This window comes from Phlebotomus papatasi, chromosome 1, assembly GCF_024763615.1.
Source record: "Phlebotomus papatasi isolate M1 chromosome 1, Ppap_2.1, whole genome shotgun sequence".
Classification (NCBI taxonomy): Eukaryota; Metazoa; Arthropoda; class Insecta; order Diptera; family Psychodidae; genus Phlebotomus; species Phlebotomus papatasi.
The window spans coordinates 55,019,271-55,046,458 of NC_077222.1; the positions used below are offsets into that span (position 1 = coordinate 55,019,271).

Consider the following 27,188-nt stretch of genomic DNA (forward strand, 5'->3'; position numbering starts at 1 on the left):
TTTCAAAACTAACGAAATTTGTGTGAGATTAAATTGTACTTTGAATCAAATTCTCGTACTTTCTCGCAAGTCTTAGTGGTAACATACAGTAGAGTTCCTCAAATTTGAACGACGGTTGAGTTCAAAATGTAAAATTTGAGGTTATGTGAAGAAAATTTTTCGTGGTGTCTGAATTAGAACTATTTTTCTTTGGTGTTTCCTCATTATAATCGTATTATATTAACTTCCGCAACAAATTCCATATATTTCACAACAAATTACATTCATAAAGTTTGTGGTCAGACGGGACGGACGATACTTAGGATAATTGCCGCGTGATGGCTTATAACAGACGAAGACGGACGAACAACGAAGGACAGACAGACTTGAGTTGGACGCCAAAGAGAGTGGACGAAATAAAGAAAAACGTAAAAAAAGCTGTTCTGAGTGTTTTAATTCGAATTGAAATGGAGTCTACAGGTTATTTATCTTAATTTAGAAAAAGTGCATTTCACGTGAATTCCGTTACGTTTTTGAAAATATTGTTCAAATTTGAGGAGTGAGAAATGTCATCTACACCCCCCAAATGTTCAAATTTGAGGAACTCTACTGTACTTCCTTTTCATTTTACACGACCATGTATGTAAACTTTCAGAAAGAAGCACATAAATATGATTTTCATTCACCAAGAATACGAACTTTCTAACATAACCTCACAATTGACATTTTGAATCCAAACGGCGTTCGAATTTGAGAGATTCAGATTTTAGAGACTCTACTGTAGTTATTAAAATACACATTATTTTGTGAAAATTTTATGGAATTAAGATAGCTATTATCGAATCCTTTCGTTTGATGCACAATATTAGGAGAGTGAAGTTAAATGAATTGATTTATTAGCAAATGCAAATCTCAGCTTTAAACCGCTCTCCTGTAAAGTTGGCCATTCGCGAGTTTTCGTTTCTTATTCTGAGTGATCGATATGCATGTGTGTTCAGCAATGAAAATGAATTATCCTGTGATGTTTTTGTTTAATAAATGAAGTATAATAGCATAGGATTCTCTAATTATGTCTTTGTAGGCTTCTTTAAAATCTTTATTCTAATTCTACAAAAAAAAACCTTGTATTCTATTTTCGAGACGTTGAACAAATTTAAAAGTACATCCGGATTACGAAGCGGACATCTGTCATATTGTCTCCCAATCATCCGGATTACAAAGCGGGCACTGTAATATTTTTGCATATTCGCATTTTTTTAAAATCACAGCTATAGTGATGTTGCAATTTAGTAGACCACCCGTAGTAAACCATTTATGATTGAGCTCAGTTTTATGGATATGGGACCTGGGCGGCACCACAATGCAATGTTAAAGGCGGTTATACAGGGAGTTCCGCTTTGAAAGAAGTTTTTGCGAACGAATTAAAGCCCGAAAATTACACTCAGTTCCGGGATTATGCACATTTTCGAGACCGAAAAAATGCGCGAAATGGCATTATGCATCGAGAAAATTTGCATACCCACAGGGGTTTTCTTTTGAATAAATCAGACGTAGAACGAATTTCGTGCAGAGTAAAAGTAGTCGAAATAAAATGATTCCACTGTTTAATGGAAATGCAGTAAAAACAGTACTTTTTGGCCAGAGTTCTTCAATAAATGGTTAGAATATTTAGAAATTTTACCTTAATAAAAGAAGTTAAAGTTTTATACTGAAAAATAAGTATAGCCACTTCAAATTTCCCGTGTCACAACATATAGTATACATTCAGGCGTATATCAAAAATGATTTCATAAATTGGCCCCCAAAAGTAGGCAAACTTGCATAATTGTATGTGCATAATTTCACCAGGTGCATAATCCCGAAGTACATAATGCCGGGACTGAGTGTAACGCCGGAGACACAGTAAAATTCCATATCTGCAGGAGATATCTTTGGGATAAATTATGGAATGGCCGTGATGTATGCGAGTCAAGGGGTAACTTGTCGTCAATTGTCCGAGAAACGCTTCGTGAAACCCGAGAAACCCACTTTTTGCATCGCGAAACCCGAGAAACCCAAGAATTGCATTGCGAAACCCGAGAAAACCAAAAATTGCATCGCGAAACCCGAGAAACCCAGTGTCTGCATCGCGAAACCCGAGAAACCCAATTTCTGCATCGCGAAACCCAAGAAACCTATAAATTGCATCGCGAAACACGAGAAACCAGAAACCCTTGTCAGAAAAAATGGGAATGAGTTATCCCTTGATGCGAGTCATTTTCGGCACCAATTTTTCAGCCTATTTTCAGCGGTAACGGTTCATCAGAAATGTGCTTTAAATTTACCACGTGAAAAATAATTGCATATATACATACATCTAGGGAAAATTTCAAAAATTATTTTATAAATGAGCTCCTAATAAATTCTTTCAGTCAATATTCTCTCAAGCCGGAACTCCCTGTAGTGTAGGAACAGTTTCAGTCCAACAGGAACACAATATTTACTGCACGCTGGACACTCTTAGAAATCAGATCATGGGACCTCGATGAACTCTTCAGCAAAAAGATTTTCATTGGGGATTTGAACATTTTTATTTCATCGATTCCATCTTGTACAGCTCGATTTTTTCCATATTACAGAACAATTCAGTTAAATTCCCCTTTTTATAAATTTTTCTTCTAATTCTAGAATTTTCTTGTTTGTATGATCATGTCACATTTCTTTCTTCTTTATTTCGCCATTTCCAAGACCCCTTTTGATATTTTTCACAAAAATCCTCTTCTTATTTAGAATACGCGTGACCAGTTTGATTATCCAGCTAATCAATGTGGTTCTTTTGGTTTTTTTTAATGTTATTTTGGTTAATTTATGATTCAGTAAACCATAGAAACGATTTTGGTGAAACCACATCTACTCAAAAATTATTTTTGGTAGATAACGAAATGTTTGATTACTTACCAATTTTCATTTTTACTGCCCATTTTTACCAAAACTGTCCAATCTGCTTCAGCTTCTAAAATACTTAATATACCTACGAGGTTCTGGGATTATGCATCTGACGGGATTTTGCACACACAATTATGCTGCCTTGGGAAATATCTTCTGATTTTTTTTGGAAATTCCCCTAAATGCAAACTTTTCTCCGTGAAAAATTTGATAAACTTTTCTTATGGACCATTGGCACCGTTGGCACTGAAAATAGCTCATGAAATTGGCGCCAACAATATTTTGCATACATCACGGCGCTTCTGTGACTTATTCGAGAAAAATCTCCTGAGCTTATGCAAATTTTGCGGATGAATAAAGCCATTTCGCGCGATTTTTTTGGTCCCGAAAATGTGCATAATCTCAGGGCATCATGTAGGGTAAGTGTGTCAAATTCCGGCCAGCTTGCAATTTCGGCCACCTTTTTTGTTCCTCGAATTTCCATGAATTTTTAGTTTTTACATACTCTAGATATTATACAATGCAAAAGAATAAAAAAATGTAGCTTCGACAAACAAGATGACGTGAAAGGGCATTGGAAGAATTCCTGAAGGGCAAGGAACTATGAGAATGAAGGTGGCCGAAATAGGGCACCAAAGCTATGTCTACATTTTTATTCATTTTAAAATATATTAAGAATGATTTTAGAGTAAATAAGGACGATAAACTGTCTACAAGGTTCTAAGCAAGACTCCTTAAGTAGAAGGAATAAAAAAAATCAATTTCTATTAAAGATATTACATTTCAAACTTGAGACTTTGGCGCTTGCATGCAACTATGCCGAAATTTGGCACACTTACCCTAATATTTTTTTCTTCTTTATCTTGCATTATGGACCCTACACACTATAGAAATTTAAGTCCATATTTAACCATATTGCGTACGTTGTGTAGAAAAACTGTCGTTATATGGAAATAAATATCTCTATAAAAGCCTCTACACACTAGGAGCAATTTCGTTAAAAAATGCCTTTTTAAAGAAAATTCTCCTATCCTTGTAGGCAGAAACGTTAGAATTTTTTAAAAAAAAAAGGCAATTTTTGACGAAAATTGCTTCTAGTGTGTAGACACCATAGTGTGAACAATTTTAGGCATATAATGGTTGTTGATAAATATTTAAGGATATGGTGAAATAAGCCCTTTTGGCTACTTAAAATAAATCAACTAATCAAGGCATGAGTAAGCGTAAATTCAACACGCATAATATGCCCCATTCGCCCCATTCTAATAAGTTATTACATTTCTTTTTTAATTAAAATTAATTTTAAAATAAATGACAAAAAGTACTGTAATGAGAATGAGGATAATTTGGGAAAATATTTTACTGCTCAAGAGCACTTACATAATCCAGTTTTTTTCAACTTATGACATGGCTAATGACCTAACGGTAAGAGATATCGACTTTCGGTCTTCGATGCCTCTGCCCCTATACGTCAACATTATCTATGCTAAAAAAGCCTAAAATGTGTCTTTTTTTAATTTTTTTATTTTAGAAAGGTGTTTTAAATTTATGAATTAATTTAATCGGTAGTAAACCGGTATGCACTTGTATGTGAAAAGATAATACACGGAGAGCTCTTTTTCGTGAGATTGATCACTCCGTAAAGCTGGGAGGCTTTGTCATTTGTTTTTCAATGAGATTTACAAAAGCACAAAATGATCTAAAAGTCTCTTTATTATTGGTTCAAAGCATCTGTATACAAAAATTCATTTTAATCTAACAAGAATTTCTACGTTTACTAGACTACTGAAGCTTAAAGAGGTCAAAAGGGCTTATTCCACCCTAATAGATTTATCAATGACTGTGCTTCATAATTTTAAGTATAGTCAATAAACAAGAGAAACCAGCTGGTCTTATTTAGTAAACTTTTATATACTTCGAAAATCTTAAAAGATTTTTAAAAAAGATTTTTTTTTCTAATAAAATCATCAAAGTGTTTTCCAATTTAACTTGTCAAAAATTGCAAAAAATGTTGTATGTCACTAATCACGTCATTCCGCTAATTCCAATGTCGTTAATCCCGGAACCCCCTGTATGAGATATTTTGCATAGCTCAACGAAACATTCGGGATTTTGGCCCTTTCGGGATTTTGGCTGACTCCGGTTTTAGAATGATGCAAATGATTCGTACACTTTGAAAATGAGTTTTTAACCGTTTTTATTTTGGAGAGTCATTACCCAACGCTAAGAAGGCCGTGACCAATTATGAGTTTCCGTGCTCTCTTGTCAAATATCAAGAACACTAGTTGAAAAACAATTAATTGCAAACACAATAACTCAAAAATTGAAAATAAGATTCTGTCATACGTTTCCATAACTTTCTATAAATTCTTATAGAGTTTCGAAATGTTTAGAAAACAAAAGTTATTATGCTTTGGGTGTAATAAACAATTAAGAAACTCTTTTGCACCGTCACAGTTTAAAAGGTAAATTTTTCAGTGGATTAAATAAAACACAGTAATTTATTTTTTAAATTTTTTATTTAATATTTACATAATTTCTTTTATACTCCATAATTAATGACCCCTTACCACACTGTCGGTGGCACAGTTTGCTTCTAAAACATACGTGTTCTTTGACTTTTTTGTAACTCGTATCTCACATCACGGTCTAAATATTGTATTTTTTTTATCTATTTCCACCACAAGTTCCTCTTTTGTTGGAAAAGTAGGTATAAAGTGGTGAAAAGTTGCAAAAAGTTTTGTTTTTTTTTCAAAAAAATCTCGTCGATCATATTTTCTCATCTTTTTTTTATGTTTATTTTCTAACTTTAATAAGAAATTGACCTATATTTACTGTTCATTTCTTTTTAAAGACAAACACAAACTTTTCAACAAATAAATTACTAATAAATTACAATATGGGAAAATCTTAGATTAAAATTACTTGTATCTTTATAAGAGGGAGGGATATATTTTATGACTTTTTTTTAAATAAATTATTGTAAAAGAATTATTATTCTTTTAAATAATTCAAACATGTCACTTTATTTATATACATACTTCATTGTTTCTTTATACAATTCTGTTTTTTTTTAATCTTAAATAATTAAATTGAAAACGCATTTCTAAAATGACTTGGTTGAAAAATTTTGTTTCTCTGATGAGGGATGCTTTTATCCTAAGAAGCCAATTGAGATGTGGACTGAGGGATACAATATTTGCAAGTCAAACGGTAAAATGGTTACTTGAAAAAGAAAAAAAAACAATGCACGAATAATAATACTCCTTGTGAGAAAAGAGATGACTTTTTGTTTTTTTATATAAATGAAGAAGTTCCGTTTTTTTTTCAATAAATTTTCGATGTTCTAGAGTAATCTTTTTTTATTTGATTTCTTCTTACTCTGACTTCTGTTTAGAGCTGATCTTAGGGGAATCCTTTACTTGCCCCACTTGTCAACAACCACCTCAACTATAAGAAAAGAATTGCAAAAGTTTTATAATGCTGAAATAAGCCCAAAAAGAATTAAATAATCCAGACTAAATACTAAAAAGAACTAAAAAGTAAAATAATATCCAGTAATTAAGTTTAGTTGAGGGTATACTTATCATGCATCATCTTTTGAATTGTTGTAATGATAAGAGATCTTTTACCAAGGATTCCATGAGGATTGTATTAGGTGGACGTAAAGTGCATAAGGAAAAAAAGAAGTGATTATATAAAGAAACAATAGTTAACTAAGAGAGGAACACTAGTCTAGTGATTTTTTTAAACTTAGAATATCTTTCACAAAAACAATCTCTCTTTTTTTTTAAGAAGCAGTTCTGTGTCTTGTCTGAAAGATTTTTTTCTTCAAAATCTTCTTTTTTTTTAAAAATCGTTTTTTAATGCATTTTGATGTCTTGTTTCATATGCATTTTACTTAAAATTCTTCGGTTAGATGATAATATAAATTGTAGACTCGTCCCAATTCTACAATGAAGGATCTTTGATTTTGGGTTTGGTTTAAAAGTGCGAGGCTTCAGGTTCTCATCTGCTTTAGTGGAATTCAGGTCGTACTATGGAAGAAAAAATGACGTTATTAAGTAGGATATTCTAAAAACCAATAAGGGAATGATTAGATTAGTTTTCGTGTCTGTTTGTGGTCTTGTCTGAATTGCTGGAGTAAGTGTGGTATTTTTGAAGAGACGTTTAATTATAATTCTTTTGTTTTTTATTTTTTTGACATTTTTGTTTTATAGGTCTTTTGTAAGAACTTTTTTTTTAACAAATATGATCTATTCATAACTGAAATCGATTAAAAATCAGTCTTTTTTTAATTAAGCAACCATTAACCGTTAAATCTGTAACAAGAACTTCTTTACTTCGTTACTAAACAGTCTTTTCATTAATTAGTAAAAGGTCAATAACGTTTGATTAAAAGAATATATATATATATATATATATATATATATATATATATATATATATATATATATATATGTTTTTTTTTTGATTTTTTAGAGAAAATTTACTGTGCGGTTCATTATTTTCTTGAATGTTTCAAATACTAAAAACTATTCTTTCTAAAAAAAAAAACTTTCAGCAGATTCTTTAAAAAAGAAGTTTCTTTTAATACTTAGTGTCCTTTAATCCCTTTAATATAAACTGAAGGAATGCAGAGTTGGAAATGTCACTTGCATTTTTTAATTCTAGAAATATTTTGTCTATTTTTTTCGTATTCAGAAAATTTATACAGCTTGAAGTAAAAAAAACTTCGAAATGGAAAATTTTTGCATAAATTTGTTAGAATTTGTAAGCGTCTTTAAACGGAAAAATTACTTTAGTTTTCAGCCCAAGATCAAGATCAAGATTATTTTAAGATTTTAATATTGCCTATTTGCATCACACGCTAGTGTATTTCTTTTGATAAATTTTAAGAGTGCATAATTGATTTTTAGGTATGATTCTTACATAATCGCACCTATAGTAATCACCAGGTTTGGTCGACTTTCTCCGATCGATCTAATATTCACAGAGCATCCTTGTTGTCGGAAATTAGAGGTACCATTTTCGGAAGTTTTTGCTTTTTAAGATATTTTAAAAATGTGTGAAAAGACATTTTTTGGATTTCCTCAAAATCTGACTAAGCCTTAAATAAAAAAAATACTTTGGCGATACCCTAGTGTTCTTGATATTACAATTTAAGAAAAATGGAATTTTCAGAAATTTTACGGTTTTTCTAATTTTGTCTAAATCTGCCTAGTCGATTTTGATCATTTAAAGTTAATTTTGTGGAATTAATTTAGTTTACCAATTAAAAAACAACCTTGAAAAATGATTACTATTATTCTCGAGATATTGCATTTAGAATAAAATTAATTATGTAAAAATTTCCACTTCAATTTGGCTTTCCTGATTTATCTCGAAGATCTCGAAATTTGACAGAGGTTTTCCGTTCATTTCAGTGTCATGTTATCGAGCTGCTTGCGATATCCTTTCTATAATCTGAATTTGCAATGAAAGAATCACACATTTATAAGCTGATCTAGGCTTCTCATTGGCTTTTTTTTTACAATAAGTACCTTTTTTAAAATAAATTTAATTGCTAAATACAGACTACGAAAACGCGATTTTCTAATCAAAATATTTTTAAATATTTTTAAATATATCACTGGATTCTTTTTAAATCTTTATGGGTCGTTTGATACTTGATCGCTGAAACGCGAAAGCCAGATTTTCATGAATATTTAATTATATTAAACCGTAAAAAAGAGTCCTTTTACTTCATGATAGGTTCTTGGTAAATTTAGAAGAATTGTAGAGAATGAAGTTACACGACTATTGAGCTCGAAATTTTTTAAATTGTAGAATTTAGGAACCTGAGATATAAATTTTCGAATTTTAAAAAAATGTCAAAAACAAATTGTTCATGTCGCTCCTTGGAAATTACAAGGGGTCAACTCACTTTTTTTCGATTTTGAGATTCTAATGCACTTAGAAAGACAATTTAATAAATTTTCAGATGATATAAATCATTAAATTTCGTTATTAGAAAAGTTTTTCAAAATTTTGCTTTTTATGATTGCTTGCGCGGTTTTGTTTGAAGTCAAGGGGAACAAAATATATTCATCGTCCAAATTTTTGTGAAACAGGGGACTAACTCAAGCAAGTTAATCCCTTGTCATTCTAATTTCAGCAAAATTTGCACATCATTTAGAACGACAAGGAGCTAAATCATTAAAAAACATATTTTGAAAAGTAAAAATATAAAAGTTTTGATGTTTATATTAGTGCTCATACAAATAGAAAAGAAACATATTGTTTTTGTTCAGTCATTAAATTGAGATACTTATTTACAAAAAGTTCAATCTTTCATGCTGGCTCCTGAAAAGTGGCCGAAAATTAGTTGGCCCCTTGTAATTTCTAAGGAGCGATGTGGAGGTGATCGCTACGAACGAAGTTCAGATTTTAGATCCTTTAACCCTCAAGGACGATTCGGTCACCGGTGACCCAAAAACGGAATTTTTCCTACGACCTTCTCAAACTGTGGTTTGGTCTAAAAAGTCAAAAAAAGTGATTTTTTCAGACTTTCATTCTTTCACCTTCTCGTCCTTAAAGGGTTAAGGGTCCCCTATCAAGTTTCACTATTATTATATTTTTATTAATCAATCCTATCGAAATATTTTACTCTCGAACTCAAAGAGAGGGCAGTCATATAATCCACTTTTTTTCAACTTGCGACACGGTTAGAGGTCAAAAGATAAGAGATATAGACCTTCGGTCTTTGACGACCCCCTCATAAGTCAACATTATCTAGGACAGGCAACCCTCCTCCTATAAAAGTCACCAATAAATTTTTAAAATGTAATTCTAAAAATGTTGCTTTGAAAAATTTTGATTTTTTTTCGATCAAGATCTTGATATTGGTTTAAATAAAATAAGAAAATTTAAGTCAATTTAATTGACTTTAAAAAATAACTACGTTAATATTGAATAGAGGAAAGAGCGCTGCTTTTGGAAGACTCAAGTTTTGGGCAACTCAATTTTTACTATGTTCTTAATGGATTTGGCCTATGGTTCTTTTCGGGAAATTTAAGGCATAGGACTAGCTATTAAAAATTCATTAAAAACATATTGGACAAAATATTGTTCAAAACTTGATCCGTCCGAAGGTATCGAGCTTTCCTATAATAACTTTTACAACAAAAAAAAAATAAATTACTTACAAAATATTTCAATTATACCTGGAACTCTTAAATGTAGAATTTTCAGAACGTAATATTACGATTCTATTCTTAAATGGAATGTTAATTAAAAGTCTCTTGCATTTTGAGCGGTGTGTGTGTGTGTGAATGATTTGCGAAATTGCATACTTACACAAAATTGCAAGTGTTAGAACACTGTTCGTGATAAAACCCAACATGCACAACAATACCCCTTCAACAAAATTATATTAGAGGGCATAAAAAACTGAAAAGCAATAAAGTGTACAAAATTTGGGACTTTTATTACATTATGTTTTTATTAACAATCTTCAAAAAATCATTCTTCATAGTAGCAGTCTCTCCGCTACCATTTTTTTTTAATTATTGTATCTCTCTCTCTTAATCGTCTTATACTTTTTTTTGTTTATTTCATTTAATATATTCTAATATTATGAGAAATAGTGTTGTTAATAAAGCCAAAGTCTCAAATACACACTTCACAAAAAATCATTATTTTTGTATAGTTTTTTTTATGTTCCTGTTTCCATCTGTAATTTACCTTTTACATTCATTGTAGTGTTACTATGTAGGTATATAAATTACTTTTTTTAGTGATTTTTTTCTCTATGTCAGTTTTGAAATTAGTTTCTTCATCTTTATCTATTTTATATGTATTTTTTTCTACTTTTATAAATATTTTTGTATTTATATTTTATATTTGTTTTTTTTTTTTTAGTAAAAGTATACATGGGTTAGTAAAAAGGAATATGTCGGAAAAGATGGAGTCAAAATAGCTAAAATTCCAAAAGAGGATTTATATATCAAGTATTGTTAGTTAATTTAGTTATATAAATTTGTTCTCTATCTCTCTTTGTCATTCTAATTCTGGGGAAAAACGATTTGTAAAGATTTGTTTTCTTTTACATAAGTAAGATTCGAGCCTATTTTTTTTTTTAAGTTTTCTCTCTAATCTTTAGTTGTTGTTTAACAAGTGTGGGATGTTAGAGGTTTTTTAGGCCTTGTGAGACAAGTCTTTGTTACATTTATTTTCTCATTTTTCTTTCTCTAATTTGATTTGGTTTGCCTTTCACATGTTGGCCACTAAACTATTTTTTTAATAATACCCTAAATATCTCTTGTGAAGTTACGACAATTTATTTCTTTTTTAGTTTTTAAAAAAATAATAAGTACAATTCTCACTTGGAACAAAAACGTTTAGAAATCTCGCGAAGATTTCAATGAAACGGAAAACCTGGTTTTAATGTAAATTCATTTCAAATTGATTGTTTTTTTTCTTATATCGGAAAATACCTTTTGTAAAAGGGATCTAATTATTGCTTTCTGTTCATAATTTGTCGTTTCACCGCGTCATTCTGTTTTTTTTTCAATTACTATGACTAAATAAATTTTATTTGGCGCATGTTGGAATTTATTAAAAAAATCGGACAAAAAATAAAACCATTTAAAATTTAATCTAAAAATTCTACTGATAAAATATTTCCAAAAAGTTGTTCTACCTAAAATTCCTTATAAGTAAATTTTTTTTTCATATTTTTTATCAATATAATATTTTATCGAAAAAAGACACGAGAAAGAGGGGGATTCATTGAAAAGATCACCTACTTAAAAATTAATCTTGTACCTCTTCTTGCAATCTATTTCCTACAGCATCCTATATTCTTTTATACACTATGTAACAGGGAAGTGAGGCACTTTCTAACAGAAATTGAGAATGAAAGATCGATTGTATCCTTTTTCCTGCAACTTTTTAATTTTTTTTTAAAATCTAAAATGAGGGCTTTTAATTGCGACTCGATTGACTTTAACGCATCATCACGTTTCTCTTTCAGCTACATTGGCCATCGGAATTGCATAAAAAAAACATTCACCGTTTAGTAACTACAGTGTGGTGCCAAAAATGAAGAATATTTAAAGATTTAGAGAAAGATTACGTCACAATCGGACTTCTGGGTAAGATTTTAGAAAGATTGTGCAGGTTACCGTAACTGTAAAGTGTAAGTGATCTTCAATATAGCCTAATAATTTCTTGTGGAAGTTCTCTGACTTCGAAAGACGTTCGAAATTCTTCGAAGATGCACCGAAAAGTCAAAGCCAAAACCCAAACCCAAATTCGCACCAAAGTAGAAGCAGAAGAAACTCTTCCCTCCGTCTAGGATCGAACTTGGGATCCCTCTCTAACTAGGTGACCCTCTTATACTTAACCTACGGATTCACACGCTCGCATTGATTGTCCAGTCTTTCTCCTAACTACCCGCATTTTACTGTTATACAACACGAACTAACTAAAATCTGCTAACTTTGCTACGATACCCTTCTTCAGGGGTGAGTCATTGTGTCATATTAGGAAAAAACTTAAGGGAAATCAGTATTACTCCAAGTGACATTTATAATGTCAATTTATTCTCATTTTCGAGCACAACTTGCTTAAAGCTTCGAACTTAAAAGATATTTATATGAGTCCCAAATTATGCATTGTCGATCGACATAAAGAAACACAAAGAAAAAAATTTGCTCCATGGTATTTAGAAAAAAAAAACGCTTGAATTTGATATTTCATTAAGAAATCTTTAATTTCTGTCCACCGCCATCTTTATAATAAATACCCTCGCAGAAAAACGATAAAAATTAAATTTCAGAGATAATCGAATGCTAGGTTCTCAAACTTGATCTAGAAACCCAATTTCTAGGCATTTACAGTTGGTTAATATTATTAAACTGACCTATCAAAAGCTAAAGAAAATTTTATCACAGTTTTTTCGTGAATTTAAATCTGGTATAAACATATTGACAAATAAAAACATATTGTTGAATTGTAAATAATCAATGACGAAAGAAAGTTCACAAAGAATTCCTTTGGTTCAATGATTGAAGAGGAATACGAATATTGCTGCTATTCTAGTTAGTCATTAAAATATCTTGCAATCATATTGTCGATATTCATTTTGGAGAGCTACCAAAGACAAGAATCTTTGTCCACATTTTCGAGGGGTGATTTGAAAGCCCATTAACAGTTACAATCTTATTCCATCCTCATTGCCTTAATTAAGTTAACAATTTTCCCACAAATCAAAATTTGCACGAAATACAATTGGCGTGTGCTAAAAGCTCAATTTTGATTTTTCAAGAGTGTCTCGGCTAAAAAGAAAATAGAACTCTATTTGCACAAAGTGTCATTGATGTTCGAAAAATTGAAACAGAATTTCGAATTTCCACATTAAAAATTCACACAAGAATTTATGAGATACCACAATAAGCAGCCGTCAAAGGCGTTACTCAGTGATTATGAAGGAATATGATAATGGGATAGAAACAATTTTTTTGATACTCTTTGATTTACAGTCGAGTTCCTCAAATTTGAACGACGGTTGAGTTCAAAATGTAAAATTTGAGGTTATGTAAAGAAAGTTTTGCGTGGAGTCTGACTTAGAACTATTTTTCTCTGTTGTTTCCGCAATATTATCGTATTATATCAACTTCCTTGACAAATCCCATTTCTTTAACAATAAATTACATTGATATATTCCCTAAAGTTATCTTTCTTAATTTAGGGAAAGCGCATTTCACATGAATTCCGTTACATTTTTGAAAATATCGTTCAAATTTGAGGAGTGAGAAAAGTCATCTCAAATGTTCAAATTTAAGGAAATCTACTGTAATTTTCTCTACGACAAAGGGAAGACTGGGTACCTTTTGACATTCGAGACTGTGCGAATTTTGAATAGGAAGTACTTCAGCCACCATGCGGATGAAACGAGAAGTAAAAATGTTAGTTTTTGGCTTTCGAATCCGATCTTCGTATACTATTTATCGTGGAGAACCTTCGGCTAGGAGCGTTTGGATTGTGGATATTTTGTTAAAACCTTTTGGCTTCGAAAGTTTGAAATGTTACTTTTACCACATTTCAATCAAACTGGAATTTTTCGAGGCTTTGAAGTCATAAATTCACCGTCTAGCCCGTGTGCGCACCACAAAATATCCTAGACAATTATAGTTATTTGATTTTTTTTATAACATTTGCAGATTGATTCTATTTCGGCTACTATACTCAGAAAAATTTATGCAATTTGCTAGGATATATTCGAGTGTGTGTCCTCGCTAAAAAGTGAAGTTAAAGTCTCTAAAATACAGGTTTTTGTCTTTGGTAATTAACCACAAAAATATTTTTGACTAAATAATCAGAAGATATTTTTAATGAAGAACTCTGAGAATAGCAGGTAAAATTTTTCCAAAATATTCTTAATTATTATTTTTGAAATAAAGGAAGTGAAGCTTGTATCGACTATGAAAGTTGGATCGTTACCTCAAAATAATATTGAATTTAAAATGATTTTTTGAAAATTATTACTTGCTTTTTATAAATTGTTCTTTTCGCAAAAAAAAATTCGTTAAAAGCGAAGAATAATTTTCAAAAAACAAATCATTTTATTTTGGGATGACGATCCAACCTTAATGGCTGATACATGCTTCATTTACCTTATGTCCACCTCTGATGAAAGCGTTCTACTATAAATACTCAGATGTTATCATAGTTTTGGCACGACACTGTCTTTCGAGTCCCTTGAGAGAAAAATTTTACACCTTGATTTTGACCAAAAATCTGTTATATTTTTAACGCACGATGGCCAAGCTGCCATGAGTTGATTAATGTTTCGCGTGACCTTTCGGAAAACTCAATGGGAAAATAGAATGTTGCCTAAATTGCTATGAAAGACCATTTTAGAAGAAATTAGAAACCACCCTGCATTTTGTTAAGCACCTCTCCAAAATTCCCTTAAATTCCTCCTCCAGTTTCCTTTTTTTTTAGTATACTACGCCTATCAATAAAAATTGTTTAAAATCACTCCCACTATTTTTTTTAATTCTTTTGTATTTTCTACTATTTTTTTGTGTGTTTTTTTTTATTAATTTCTTTTATTTTATCTAATGTTCTATCTTCCTAAAGTGAATGAGTTATCTTTTCCATGTTGTTTTCACTTTTATCTTATCGGTTATTTTTTTTTAGTAAAAATAAACATTAGTTTTTAATAAATACAAAAACTGAAATAAAAATTTGTTATCAATCAAACACGTGTATTTTCGTCGTATTCACAATTCTTTCTTTTGCTATTCAATATGTACAAAAAAAATATTTACTGGGAAGCAATATTATTAATTAAAGTTGTTTTTCTCGCATCTGTTCAAACTTAAGAACTTGATTATTATATAAATTATTTAAATTATTCACTATGAAATAAATAAAATATGGTAAACGGATTTATATCAATTCTTCAAGCTAAAATACACGTGATTGAAGTTTTTTTGTTTTAAATTAAATTTCTTATTAAAAAAATTATATTGAATATTAAAGAACCATTATGCCAGATTATTTCCTCAACACACAAATACACACAATTTTAAATTTGCAATTGCTCTCCCGTTTTTTCGGGTATTTTTTTTTTGTCTTTGCAAAAAAGTTTGCCTTTGCAACACCAACAACTCATTTTCTTTAATAAAAAAACAATTGTCCAGTGCTTGGTTAAAAGCAACCATTGCATTGCGAGTTAATTTTGTGCTTTTGTATCTGAATGGTGTATATTTTTATCATTCAGGCAATCATAATGTTACAATGTTGTTTTTTTTCTGATGTATCTCTGTTTTTTTTTTTATTATCTCTCTCACATTTTCACTCTCATGAGCAATCAATTGTATGCATACTTATGTCTTGTAAAAAATAATTATTTTGATTAAAAATAGATGGTAAATTTAACTAATTAAAAAAAAAGAAACGAGAAGGTTGAAAAGACCAAAGGCAAAAACATAAAAAACCACTGAATGTGGTAAAAATGAGTTTTTTATGTTTTTCTCTCATATCACTCTCAAAAAACTGTAATCAATTTGTTTATGCTAAATATTAAAAAGGGAGAATAACTATCATTAAGAAAAAACTGTTTTTTTTTTGACACAAGGCTTTCAAAATGGGGCACCTCTGTTCAATTGAGATTTTTTTGCTTTTTTAAATCCTTTTTTCTAAGGTTTTCTCGTTTGTTTTTTTTTGTTACCACAAAAATCTCTCTCTCACTGTTCAATGATATTTCATTTCACTAAAAAAAATTGTTTCTCATCGCATCAATGCGCCACAATTATTTATAATTTAAAAAAATATATAGATTATATTGCACTGTAGCAAAATGATCAACATTTTGCCACTAAAACATTCTACAGAGGTCCCCAAAGGATCAAAGCAAAATACACTGCCCACATAAGCACTATCCAGTGCACAGTGTACAGTGGATTCTCACCGTCTGTTATCTTTCTGGCGACGAACTTGAGCACTTCATCGAGTAATACTACTGGGATCGAGAATTTCATCACCATCACCCATTCATCGCCGGACAACGGTGTCACCTGGAACACAGTCTGAGGAAGAGAAAAACCAGGCAAAATGTATTAAATCTTATATTCCTGAAATAAATTATAGAGTACTTGGAGATCGAAGATCGAAAAATAGGGGAAGTGTGCCAAATTTCGGCCAGCTTCTAATTTCGGCCACTTTGAGTGTAATTTCAGCCATGCAAATAAATTAATTAAAATTATGTATGTAATCTTCGAATAATCAATGAATTAATTTTGCTTTTATTTATTTATTTATTTTAGGATGTATTAATACAAAGACCGTTAAATTTTAGGTATAATTTGAATTTAAATTGCATTGTAAAAACTCAATGTGGAAAGAGTTTTACAAGAAATGTGACAGATCGATTGTGTTTCTAGAAGTCTTGTGATTTGTGGTGAAGTGCAGAAGGTTTTCCTTCGGTGTTTTTCATGAAAATTGATTAGTTTTCATTAAAGATTTTTTCTGTTTATGTTAATAGTGAATCAATATTTAAATTGGATCCTGTATTTCGCGAAAAAAAGTATATACTTTGTGAGCGTCTCTCCGGTGAGGTAGTGTTGCCTATTCCGGCAACATCTTTTGCTTTCCTAAATTTCTTATTCATTTTGTGTTTTTTTTTAATTTCTGAGTTCTACAATGTCCAGAGAAAGAACCATCGCTTCTATGAAAAAGATGATGTGGAAAAGGCCTTGGAAGAGTTCAGGAAGCGGAAATTGCTACGGGAATCTGCGCGTAAATTTGAGACGTTACTCTTCAGGTCTTCAGGACAAATTACACGGAAGATCTCAGGGCTTGTGGGTCATATAAACGTATTAAACTTGTTCTGTTTGACGTTTTGAAATTTTCTATCCGTTGCGTCACAAAAGGTGGTCAGAAAAAAGGTGGCCGGAATTTCACACAAAGTGGTCGGAATACTACCCAAAGCAATGTCCATATTTTTATTAACTTTCAATATTTCAGGAAATGATTTTAAGAAAACAAAGATGATAAACTAGTCTTCAAGGTTCCACGCAACCCTCCCGAAAAGGAGGTAACAAAAAATATCAGGACTTCGGTGCTTATATGCAACCATGCCGAAATTTGGCACACTTACCCTATTTTGATTTAAAATAAATTGATTACACTTGATTATTAAACATAGAAAAAATATTTCATAAAATTGTTCGTAAATGTTTGTGAATTTCTACTTGGGACTAAAAAATGTTAAAAATTGTTGTGTTTTTAAAACTACAAAAGTTTAGCCGAGACATATGCGAAAATACCTTAAAACGTTCAAGGAATCTTTGGGAAAATATTTTTATTTTATTTTTAGGATCACGGGTTGCAAAAAGAATCTAAAGTATATTTAATCTAGGCTATATTCTGGTTAGTTTCCCTTACTTATTCAATTCTATCGAAGGAACGATATGGTAATGCAGAAGAAGTGTCTCAGCTTAGTGGGACGTTTAGCAAATACTCCTATCTTTTTATTCATAGCAGTTTTATATTTTTGTGTTATTAATGAATAGCTGTAATTCCTAATTAGGGAATTGCATCTCAAATGCAAAAAAAAATGTTTTTGGAAGTGACGGCAAGATTTTTCCAGTTACTTTGAGATATATACAGTAAAACTCCAATAGTTCTACAGTTTTCTAAGTTATTGGTCGTCATAGGTACTAGTTTACTTGTTACTAAAAGTTATCTCAGATTCTAAGTTTACCTTTGACATTTATTCTGGAATTTTACATTTTTAGTTAATAGTGTTTAAAATTTATACTGATTACCAAGTACTGGCGCCGTACTGTAATTATTTATTTATTTATTCAAGTAAACCAAAATTATTATAATTTGTTTTGAAATATTAGAGGAGAATATTAAGAATTTCTATCTATATAAATGTTTTTGCTAAAAACACAGGCCTATGTACGTAAGAACTTTATATGTATAGTAATAGTACTATAGTATAATAATACTAGAAAGTAAAATTTTTTCATGAGATTGTATCATAAGATGCATTTCATTTCTGGAACTAAAAGAAATAAAACCTCTCAATTTTGTGACACTTTTTACAGTAGACTCTCTCTCAATCGGGCATATAGGGCAAAATGTCATCCAAATTATCGAGAGATTTGGACATCAAAATCATTGTAAATTCCACAAAAACCGCTCAAATATAAAGAATCACGATAAAACAAGAGGAACTACAGCGAATTTCAACAAATTTTCTTTAAAATCAAACGTGAAAATTGTCAACAAAATTTTGCGCCCGATTGAAAAAGAGCGGATTGAGTGAGAGTCTACTGTATCCCAAAAACTGAAGTTTAACAGAATTTGCTGAATTGAAATTTTGAAATGGTTTAAGTGTTCAAGATAACGAATTTCTGTTATCGATAACCTTCTTCATAAATTTGGCCACTCTTAGAAATATCATTTTTTTTTTAATTCTTTCGGTTTTGTTTTTGTTTACCTCGAGAAACACGTTTTCGATTATATTATATTAAAAATGGTTTCTGTTTTTATTTGGGTCCAGGTTAAAATCTCGAAAGCCAAAGTCCCGTAGAGTCAAAATCTCGAATGGGTCGAAATCCTGAATAGGTTAAAATCGCAAAAAGACAAAATCCCGAATAATTCAAGATATCAAAAATACAAAATCCCAAAAGCCAAAATCCCGAAAAGTTAAGATCCAGAAAAGTTAAAATCTCGAAAGCTAAAATTCCGATTTTTTAAAAGTGTCGCTTGCACTAGCGCTTGCTGGAGGCAAAGGGAAATCTTCTGTGTTTTGAGAAGTCATTCCATTTTCTTTCAGGATTGTGACCCTGGTATTTTGGTTCCTGAAATTTTGACTTTCGAAATTTTGATTTTTCGAGATTTTGGTTATTCGGAATTCCGACTTATTTGAGATTTTGTCTTCTCGGAATTTTGGTGTTCGGGATTATAACGTTCGGGATTTTGGCTTTGGGCATTTTGGCCGCCACCGTTTTTAGTTTTTATTTATTTTAACCTAGAGCAAGTTCGGACGAATTACATTAACAGCAACCATCTTTAAATCTTCTACTGTTTTTATACTGTTGGCCTCTAAATATTTCTCAACGAGATTAAACCTAGATTTATTTGATTGCCTTCTAGAATTTTCTTTAAATCTTAGAAAAATAATTATTTGTAATGGATATTTTTGTTAGATCGCCCGGCCTTAAAATACGTTTTTTATGTGTTTCTGAACTCGGGTTGGTCAAAATTAAATTTAGTTGAAAAGTCTTGAAATTCCCAATCAATCTGAATCAATTCCAATTGTAATGAATTGGATTTGAATCGCTAATAGATTTTTTCTGGAAACTGAAATAAAAATAAATAAAATTTCTTCATAGCATGTTTTCCCCTTCCGGGATATTCCGTATTCGCGGCTTGTATTCATTATAAGATTATAAGTGCCATGAATAATACTATAATCTTTCTAACGAGCAAAAAATTGCAAAATCCATAAAGAAAATGCTCTTATTAGAGCTTTATCAAAACATGAATGGCGTATCGAATTTCGTCATGAAATGAACCGTTTCATGTTTTACGCAAAATAAAGCAACTTCCCAAAACAAACCCCAAGAGATAGTGATAGTATTTCTGAGATAATTGAAATTCCCAGAATCTGGAATGTAGTTAATTCTGAAAAGTTATTATTTTGAGAAATTGTTGAGAAAAAAGATACTTACTGAGAGGACATCCACGTAGAGAATCACGAAGTGGAGCGTGAAGGAGAGAGCCATTGAGCCGACAAGCCACATATTGGACCATGGTGGCATTGTGATAAGAGATTGATTTTCCGATAAGCTGAAAACATTTTGATTGACACCGTGAATAAGCATTTAATCAACAATCCAACTTACGCTACCAATTAACACGAGTCAGAAGCTGATTAAAAAAAAAAATTGATGAAGATACCCTTCTCACCTGTTCATGGCGTTCAACATTTCAATTGTGACCAACACAGACAGAGCCATGGTCATGGGATGGGGATCATTGAAGATTTTGCAGTCAATACCCTTAAATTCATCACCACCACCCAGGCAGGCCAAGTGATGTGTCAGTTGCCAGTAGGACAGCTGAGGACCAGTTGAAGCATAGAGGAACCACCAGGCAGCAGCTCCGACAGTTGCAGCACCCACATATCCACCAATAGCCATGTATCTGATCATCAGAAATTCCCCTATTAGCATGTTTTCTGTGGAGCAAAGAATGATAAACTTACCGGAAGAAGAGCCAGCCTGAGATGAGACCCTCGTCAGATTTCCTTGGTGGTTTCTGCATGATATCCAAATCCGGTGGGTTGAAGCCCAAAGCTGTGGCGGGAAGACCGTCAGTGACCTAAAGGAATTTAAAGTTTATTCATTTGCCACTTGTTGCCGCGACGGGTCAATCATAAGAGAAAACCTTGACATATGATTCCTGTTTCTAGAAACAGTTTTTTTTCTACATTTTGTTTCAGATGGAATTAAATTTATGATCTTGGTGTTTATTGTTTAAGCATGAACCATTGATTAATGTGTATATAAAAAGACTTCCTTGATTCTTCAATGCGTTTCCGCGTTTCTTTAAATTATGTTGTCGGGTTTATAGAAACGCTACCGTATTCCTTGAATGCGTTTTTTGAATTTTCACGCTTCTAGAAACGTTCTCATGTTTCTTGGATGCATTTCTGGGTTTCTTCTTTACATTTTCACGTTTCTAGAAATGCTTTAGTGTTTTTATCGTGTGGTTGTCTGTTTCCGTTTTTAGAACCGTTCCCGTGTTTCCCGGTTGCGTTTCTGCGTTTCTTCTTTATATTTTCGCGCTTCGAGAAACGTTACCGTGTTTCTTTCGATGCGTTTCTGCGTTTCTTCATTACATTTTCATGCTTAGCGTTTCAGTGTTTTTATCTCGTGGATGCGTGTTTCCGTTTTTAGAAACATTCCCGTGTTTCTTGGATGCGTTTCTGGGTTTCTTCTTTACATTTTCACGTTTCTAGAAATACTTTAGTGTTTTTATCGTGTGGTTGTCTGTTTCTGTTTTTAGAAACGTTCTCGTGTTTCCCGGTTACGTTTCTGCGTTTATTCTTTATATTTTCACGCTTCGAGAAACGTTCCGTGCTTTTTTCGATGCATTTCTGCGTTTCTTTTTTACATTTTCATGTTTCTAGAAACATTTCAGTGTTTTTATCTTACGGATGCTGTTTCCGTTTTTAGAAACATTCCCGTGTTTCTTGGATGCGTTTCTGGGTTTCTTCTTTACATTGTCACGTTTCTAGAAATGCTTTAGTGTTTTTATCGTGTGGATGTCTGTTTTCGTTTTTAGAAACGTTCATGTGTTTTCCGGTTTCGCTTCTGCGTTTCTCTTTATATTTTCGCGCTTCGAGAAACGTTCCTGTGTTTTTTTCGATGTGTTTCTGCGTTTTTTCTTTACATTTTCATGCTTCTAGAAACGTTTCAGTGTTTTTATCTTATGGATGCGTGTTTCTGTTTTTTGAAACATTCCCGTGTTTCCCGGTTGCGTTTCTATGTTTCTTCTTTATATTTTTACAATTGTAGAAACGCTCCTGTGATTCTTGGATGCATTTCTGCGTTTCTTCTTAACATTTTCACGCCTCTAGAAACGTTTCCGTGTTTCTTGGATGCGCTTCAGCATTTATCATTTATTCTTTATAGTTTCGCGCTTCGAGAAACGTTCCTGTGCTTTTTTCGATGCATTTCTGCGTTTCTTTTTTACATTTTCATGCTTCTGGAAACGTTTCAGTGTTTTTATCTTATGGATGCGTGTTTCCATTTTTAGAAACATTCCTGTGTTTCCCAGTTGAGTTTCTGGGTTTCTTCTTTACATTTTAACGTTTCTAGAAATGCTTTAAGTGTTTTTATCGTGTAGATGTCTGTTTTCGTTTTTAGAAACGTTCCCGTGTTTCCCGGTTGAGTTTCTTCTTTATATTTTCGCGCTTTGAGAAACGCTCCCATGCGTTTTTTTCGATGCGTATCTGCGTTTCTTCTTTACATTTTCATGCTTTTAGAAACGTTTCAGTGTTTGTATCTTGTGTCCGTGTTTCCCAGTTGCGTTTCTGTGTTTCTTTTTTATTTTTTTTTCAATTGTAGAAACACTCCTGTGATTCTTGGATGCGTTTCTGCGTTTCTTCTTAACATTTTCACGCCTCAGAAACGTTCCCGTATTCCTTGGATGCGTTTCAGCATTTATTCTTTATATTTTCGCGCTTTAAGAAACGTTCCCGTGCTTTTTTCGATGCGTTTCTTTTTTACATTTTCATGCTTCTGGAAACGTTTCAGTGTTGGATTCGTATTTCCGTTTTTAGAAACGTTCCCGTGTTTTCAGGTTGCGTTTCTGTGTTTCTTCTTCACATTTTCATGCTTGTAGAAACGTTGCTCTGATTTTTAGATGTGTTTCTTAGATGCGTTTCTGCGGTTTTTCTTTATATTTTCATGCTTCGGGAAACGTTCCCGTGTTTTTGGATGTATTTCTGCATTTCTTCTTTACATTTTCATGCTTCTAGAAATGTTTCACTGTTTTTATCTTGTAAATGCGTGTTTTCGTTTTTAGAAACATTCCCGTGTTTTCCGGTTGTATTTCTGTGTTTCTTCTATACATTTTCATGTTTGTTGAAACGTTTCTGTGTTTATTGGACGTGTCTCTGCGTTTCTTCTTTACATTTATACGCTTCTAGAAACGTTTCAGTGTGTCCTAGTTGTATCTCTACGTTTCTTTTTTACATCTTAGCGCTTCTAGAAACGTTTCTATGTTTTTATTTTATGACTTTTAGAAATCTTTTTAGTGTTTCTTTGCGTGGCTTCTTTACTTTTGGTAGAATATTGACGGTGGGAATAAATCAAGAGAAATAAGGAGATGAACTCCCTCCTGATGCGTCAGGGGGTACAATCCATTCAGGACAGGCAAACACAGGATTTTTTGCCAAATTTGAGTTCCTTCTTTACACTTCCGTTCTTCTAAAATCGGTACCGTGTTTTCCGCGCTTCTAAAATCGTGACCGTGGTTTTATTTTATGATGCAATTCATTTTTAGAAACCTATTTAGTGTTTCTTGGATGCAGTTCTGCTTCCAAGACACGTTGCTTTATTTTTTTGATAGGTTTCCTCGTTTCCATGTTCATTTGATGCACCCCCCCCCCCCCCTCGTTCATTTGAAGCATTTTTGTCGCTTCGAGAAAACTTTACGTATCTTAGATCTGTTTATACATACTCGGAAGTTTCCGTGATTCTATGATGAGTTTGCCCGATTCTAGAAATGTTTCCTTTTCTTGAATGCGTTTTTGCAATTCTTTCTTCTTTCGGTGTTTTTTTTGCGTTTCTCTGCGCTTAGAGAAATTATTTTACATTTCTTGCAACGAGTTTCATCGTTTATGGACGCGTTTCTAAATTTGTTTCCGTAATCAATTGACGCGATCCTGCGTTTTTTAATATTGGATGGGTTTCCGCAATTGTATAGAAACATTTCCGTCTTATTGTAATGCAATTTTGCTTTTCTTGGAAATATTTGTAATTCTTTAAAGCATTTCTACATTTCTAGAATCATGCTAAGTGTTTTAATGAATTTTAGAGCTCATGGCAATTTATTTATTTTAAATACTGGATACGTTTTCGTGTTCCTTGAATGCATGTGAAAGATACGTTCTTCGGTCAAATGGTTCGTGTGTTTCTAAAATAAGTTACCCCTTTTGCAAGTGGCAGTAATAATAGAATAATTGATGTCTTGAAAAGTCGGTCAAAATACAGAATCAATGGGTTTAAAATTTGCTATCTTTGAAAATAATGAGAGCAACCAAAAACCAATTACTTTTATCAGCTGCCTGCAATTTCAACATAATCTACCACAATGTGCTAAATATTGAGTGATGCCACTTACCAAGTTCACCCAAAGCAGCTGAACGGGAATAAGAGCCTCTGGAAGACCAAGAGCAGCAGTAAGGAAGATAGATACGACTTCACCAATGTTGGAGGAGATCAAATAACGGATGAATTGTTTCATATTGTTGTAAATGGCACGACCCTCTTCAACGGCAGACACAATGGAGGAGAAATTATCATCAGCCAACACCATTTCAGACGCTGACTTGGCCACAGCAGTTCCCGAACCCATAGCAATACCAATTTCGGCCTTCTTCAGAGCTGGAGCATCATTCACACCATCACCAGTCTGCAAGGAAAATACCATGAAGTTCAGATTATGAACAAACAAAACGAACGATAAATTGAAATTAGGGGAAGGATAATTGTTCTAATTTTTGTCAATCTCATTTTCCGTTTTTAAAGATCCTAAAGGCTAAACAGTTGTAGATATAAACTTAGAGACTTTAGGGAATCATCCTGAAATTCCTGAATTCTGAGATTGTAACAGAATACAGTGGGACCTCGATAGAGTCAATCCCCGATAGAGTTAATCTCCATTAGTCAACAGCTATTTTTTTTACTCTACGGATTCCGATAGTGTCAACTTGGACCCAAATTGACTCTGATAGAGTCAACTTTTCTAGTATTATTGAACTAGTTAATAATATTATATGATTTTAATATGATCTTTTCGAAATAAAAACCAGTCTTATTGTGTATCATCGTTTTGAATACAAGAAATGTATCACTTTGAATACAAGAAAAGAATATTTATGTAAGGACATGGTAATTTTGTGACAAAATTCGTAGGTATAATAACCGTGTAATCATTTTCGAACAAAATAATTAATCTTTACGTGATTTTATGCTTTTTGACCGATTGAAAGTTGTCTTGTCTTTTCTCTCTTGTCTTAAGATTTTTTTGATTAGGTCTATGATCACAATGTAGGGAATTTTGAGCCATCATTAATTTGTAAGTGAATAATATTATGGCAAAAACAAAAAAATTGAACTCGAATTACAAAAAAAAACGTACAGGATGGTAGATTTTTTTAGTACATATAACATAGTGAAGAAACTTTTCCAAATTTATTCGAACTTTTACTTCTTTGACAGCGTTATCATACTTGCACATTAAAATTTTAAAGTGATTCACATTAATTGTCGCTTGTGAGTGTCCAAATATGTTATTTGTGTCTTTGAGTCACTTAATATTTGGGGTTTTTCTATTTATTGATAAAGAAGTGGACTTGGCCTGCAAAAATAAGTTTAAATTTACGTAAAGCATAAATATATTTCACATTAAAAAATTAAAGAGGAAATCGCATTAATTTTTCGCATTAATGCTATAAATCAATTTATATCAAATTTTGGGGGCCAAGTCTACCTTGTTATAAACAAATAGATCAAATTTTGAATATAAAATGATTCAAACACACAAATTACACATTTGGACTCTCACCAGCGACAATTAATGTGAATCATATTAAAATTTTAATGTGCAAGTGTGATAACACAGTGACAAATGTACATGACAAACGATCATAAAAATTACGCTTCTAAAGAAAACGTGTAAATTTATTTTAACTTACGTTTTTAATTTAAAATATCAGTATCTCAAAAGAAAATTTAAATCAAAAACAATAAGTAACAGAAAATTACAATTTTTAAGCAAATTCAATAAAAAGAAACTGCCTGCGGGTATGCAATTTTTTTTTATGCATAATGCTATTTCGCGCGTTTTTACGGTCCCGAAAATGTGCATGATCCCGGGACTGAGTGTATTTACTAATAATAAAAATACTCTTAAAAATCATTGCTTAATCTCCAACTTTTGCCTAAACACACGACTTTTTTGGGCCAGAGGATATAGCATTTATGGATTAATTTAATAATATATTCTACTATCGTGTTGAATTTATCAATAAAATAGTAAAATTATAAAATAATACCCCTTTACATCAAAATTTCACATTTTAATTGATTTTTTCGTACTCCATTAGAGTCAACGAATCCAATAGAGTCAAAAGGCCTGGAAATAATTAGTCGACTCTATCGAGGCTCTACTGTATTTACTATTCTTCGAACTTTAGTTTTATCTTCAGGAAAATTTTTGTGTTCATTACCGTTTTAGAAATCCTTATAGAAAAATAAATTAAAAAGTAAAAGTTTAAGCTGTTAACAAATACTAAAAAAAAATAATGAGTCTTAAATGTTTACTTCTATTTTAAGATTTTAAATGCTTTTGACAAATAAGTAATTGGATTAAGATTTAAAAATTTCGTATCTCAAAGATATTAAGGCACGGTGGGATAATTCGAGATCGGTAAAAGAAAATTATCAATAAGAAGTATTCTTAAGTGTAGGCTTTCTACTTCTTTCTGGTCGTCTTTTTCCCTTTTCCAATCTGAAATAGTGAGGAAATCTCAAATTCCAATTTGGTTCTTATTCGAAAATACCCAATTATATCCATATTCCAAGAATAATTAAATTTTAAGAAAAAAACGCAATTTTACTTGACTTTAGTAATTTTCCTTCAATCTGGATTTTTTTCTACTGGGTATGTATCAGAATTTTTAACTTGATTTTAGAAAATTTTAATATTGGATTCAAAAATTTTTTACTTTTGATCCAAAAACTATGTTTTATTCTTAATTTAAGAATTGTTGTTTTTGAGCATGAAAATCTTGTTATTGTTGTTATTTTTTTTTTATTTTTCACAATCCACAATTTTATTCCGAAGCCCAGAATTATTTGCTTGTTTTTTTTTCTTTTTTAAAAATTATTTTCTGGAATGTATTCTTGCTGAAAGTATTCAAGTACTTTTTTTAGGAAATCTTCTGTGTCTCGGGAAATTATTCTAAACATTTTTCT

At 31.7% G+C, this 27,188-nt stretch overlaps 1 protein-coding gene across 9 annotated transcripts in view; it reads right to left on the reverse strand.

Annotated features, from left to right (window-relative positions):
• Positions 1-5,404: 5,404 nt before the first annotated feature.
• Positions 5,405-27,188, reverse strand: part of LOC129807277 (calcium-transporting ATPase sarcoplasmic/endoplasmic reticulum type) — a 77,229-nt gene continuing 55,445 nt past the window's right edge. For 4 of the 9 annotated variants that reach the window (XM_055856465.1, XM_055856439.1, XM_055856448.1 and 1 more), the window contains exons 7-11: positions 24,331-24,621; positions 20,684-20,799; positions 20,386-20,622; positions 20,148-20,265; positions 15,644-16,487 (exon numbers count right to left, since the gene is read on the reverse strand). In XM_055856465.1, the coding sequence (XP_055712440.1) occupies positions 16,287-16,487; positions 20,148-20,265; positions 20,386-20,622; positions 20,684-20,799; positions 24,331-24,621 (963 nt within the window). In that variant the 3' untranslated portion in view covers positions 15,644-16,286. Of the gene's footprint in view, positions 6,942-15,643; positions 16,488-20,147; positions 20,266-20,385; positions 20,623-20,683; positions 20,800-24,330; positions 24,622-27,188 lie in introns of those variants that run through there. The other 5 variants (XM_055856476.1, XM_055856468.1, XM_055856484.1 and 2 more) reach the window with 2 other exon arrangements.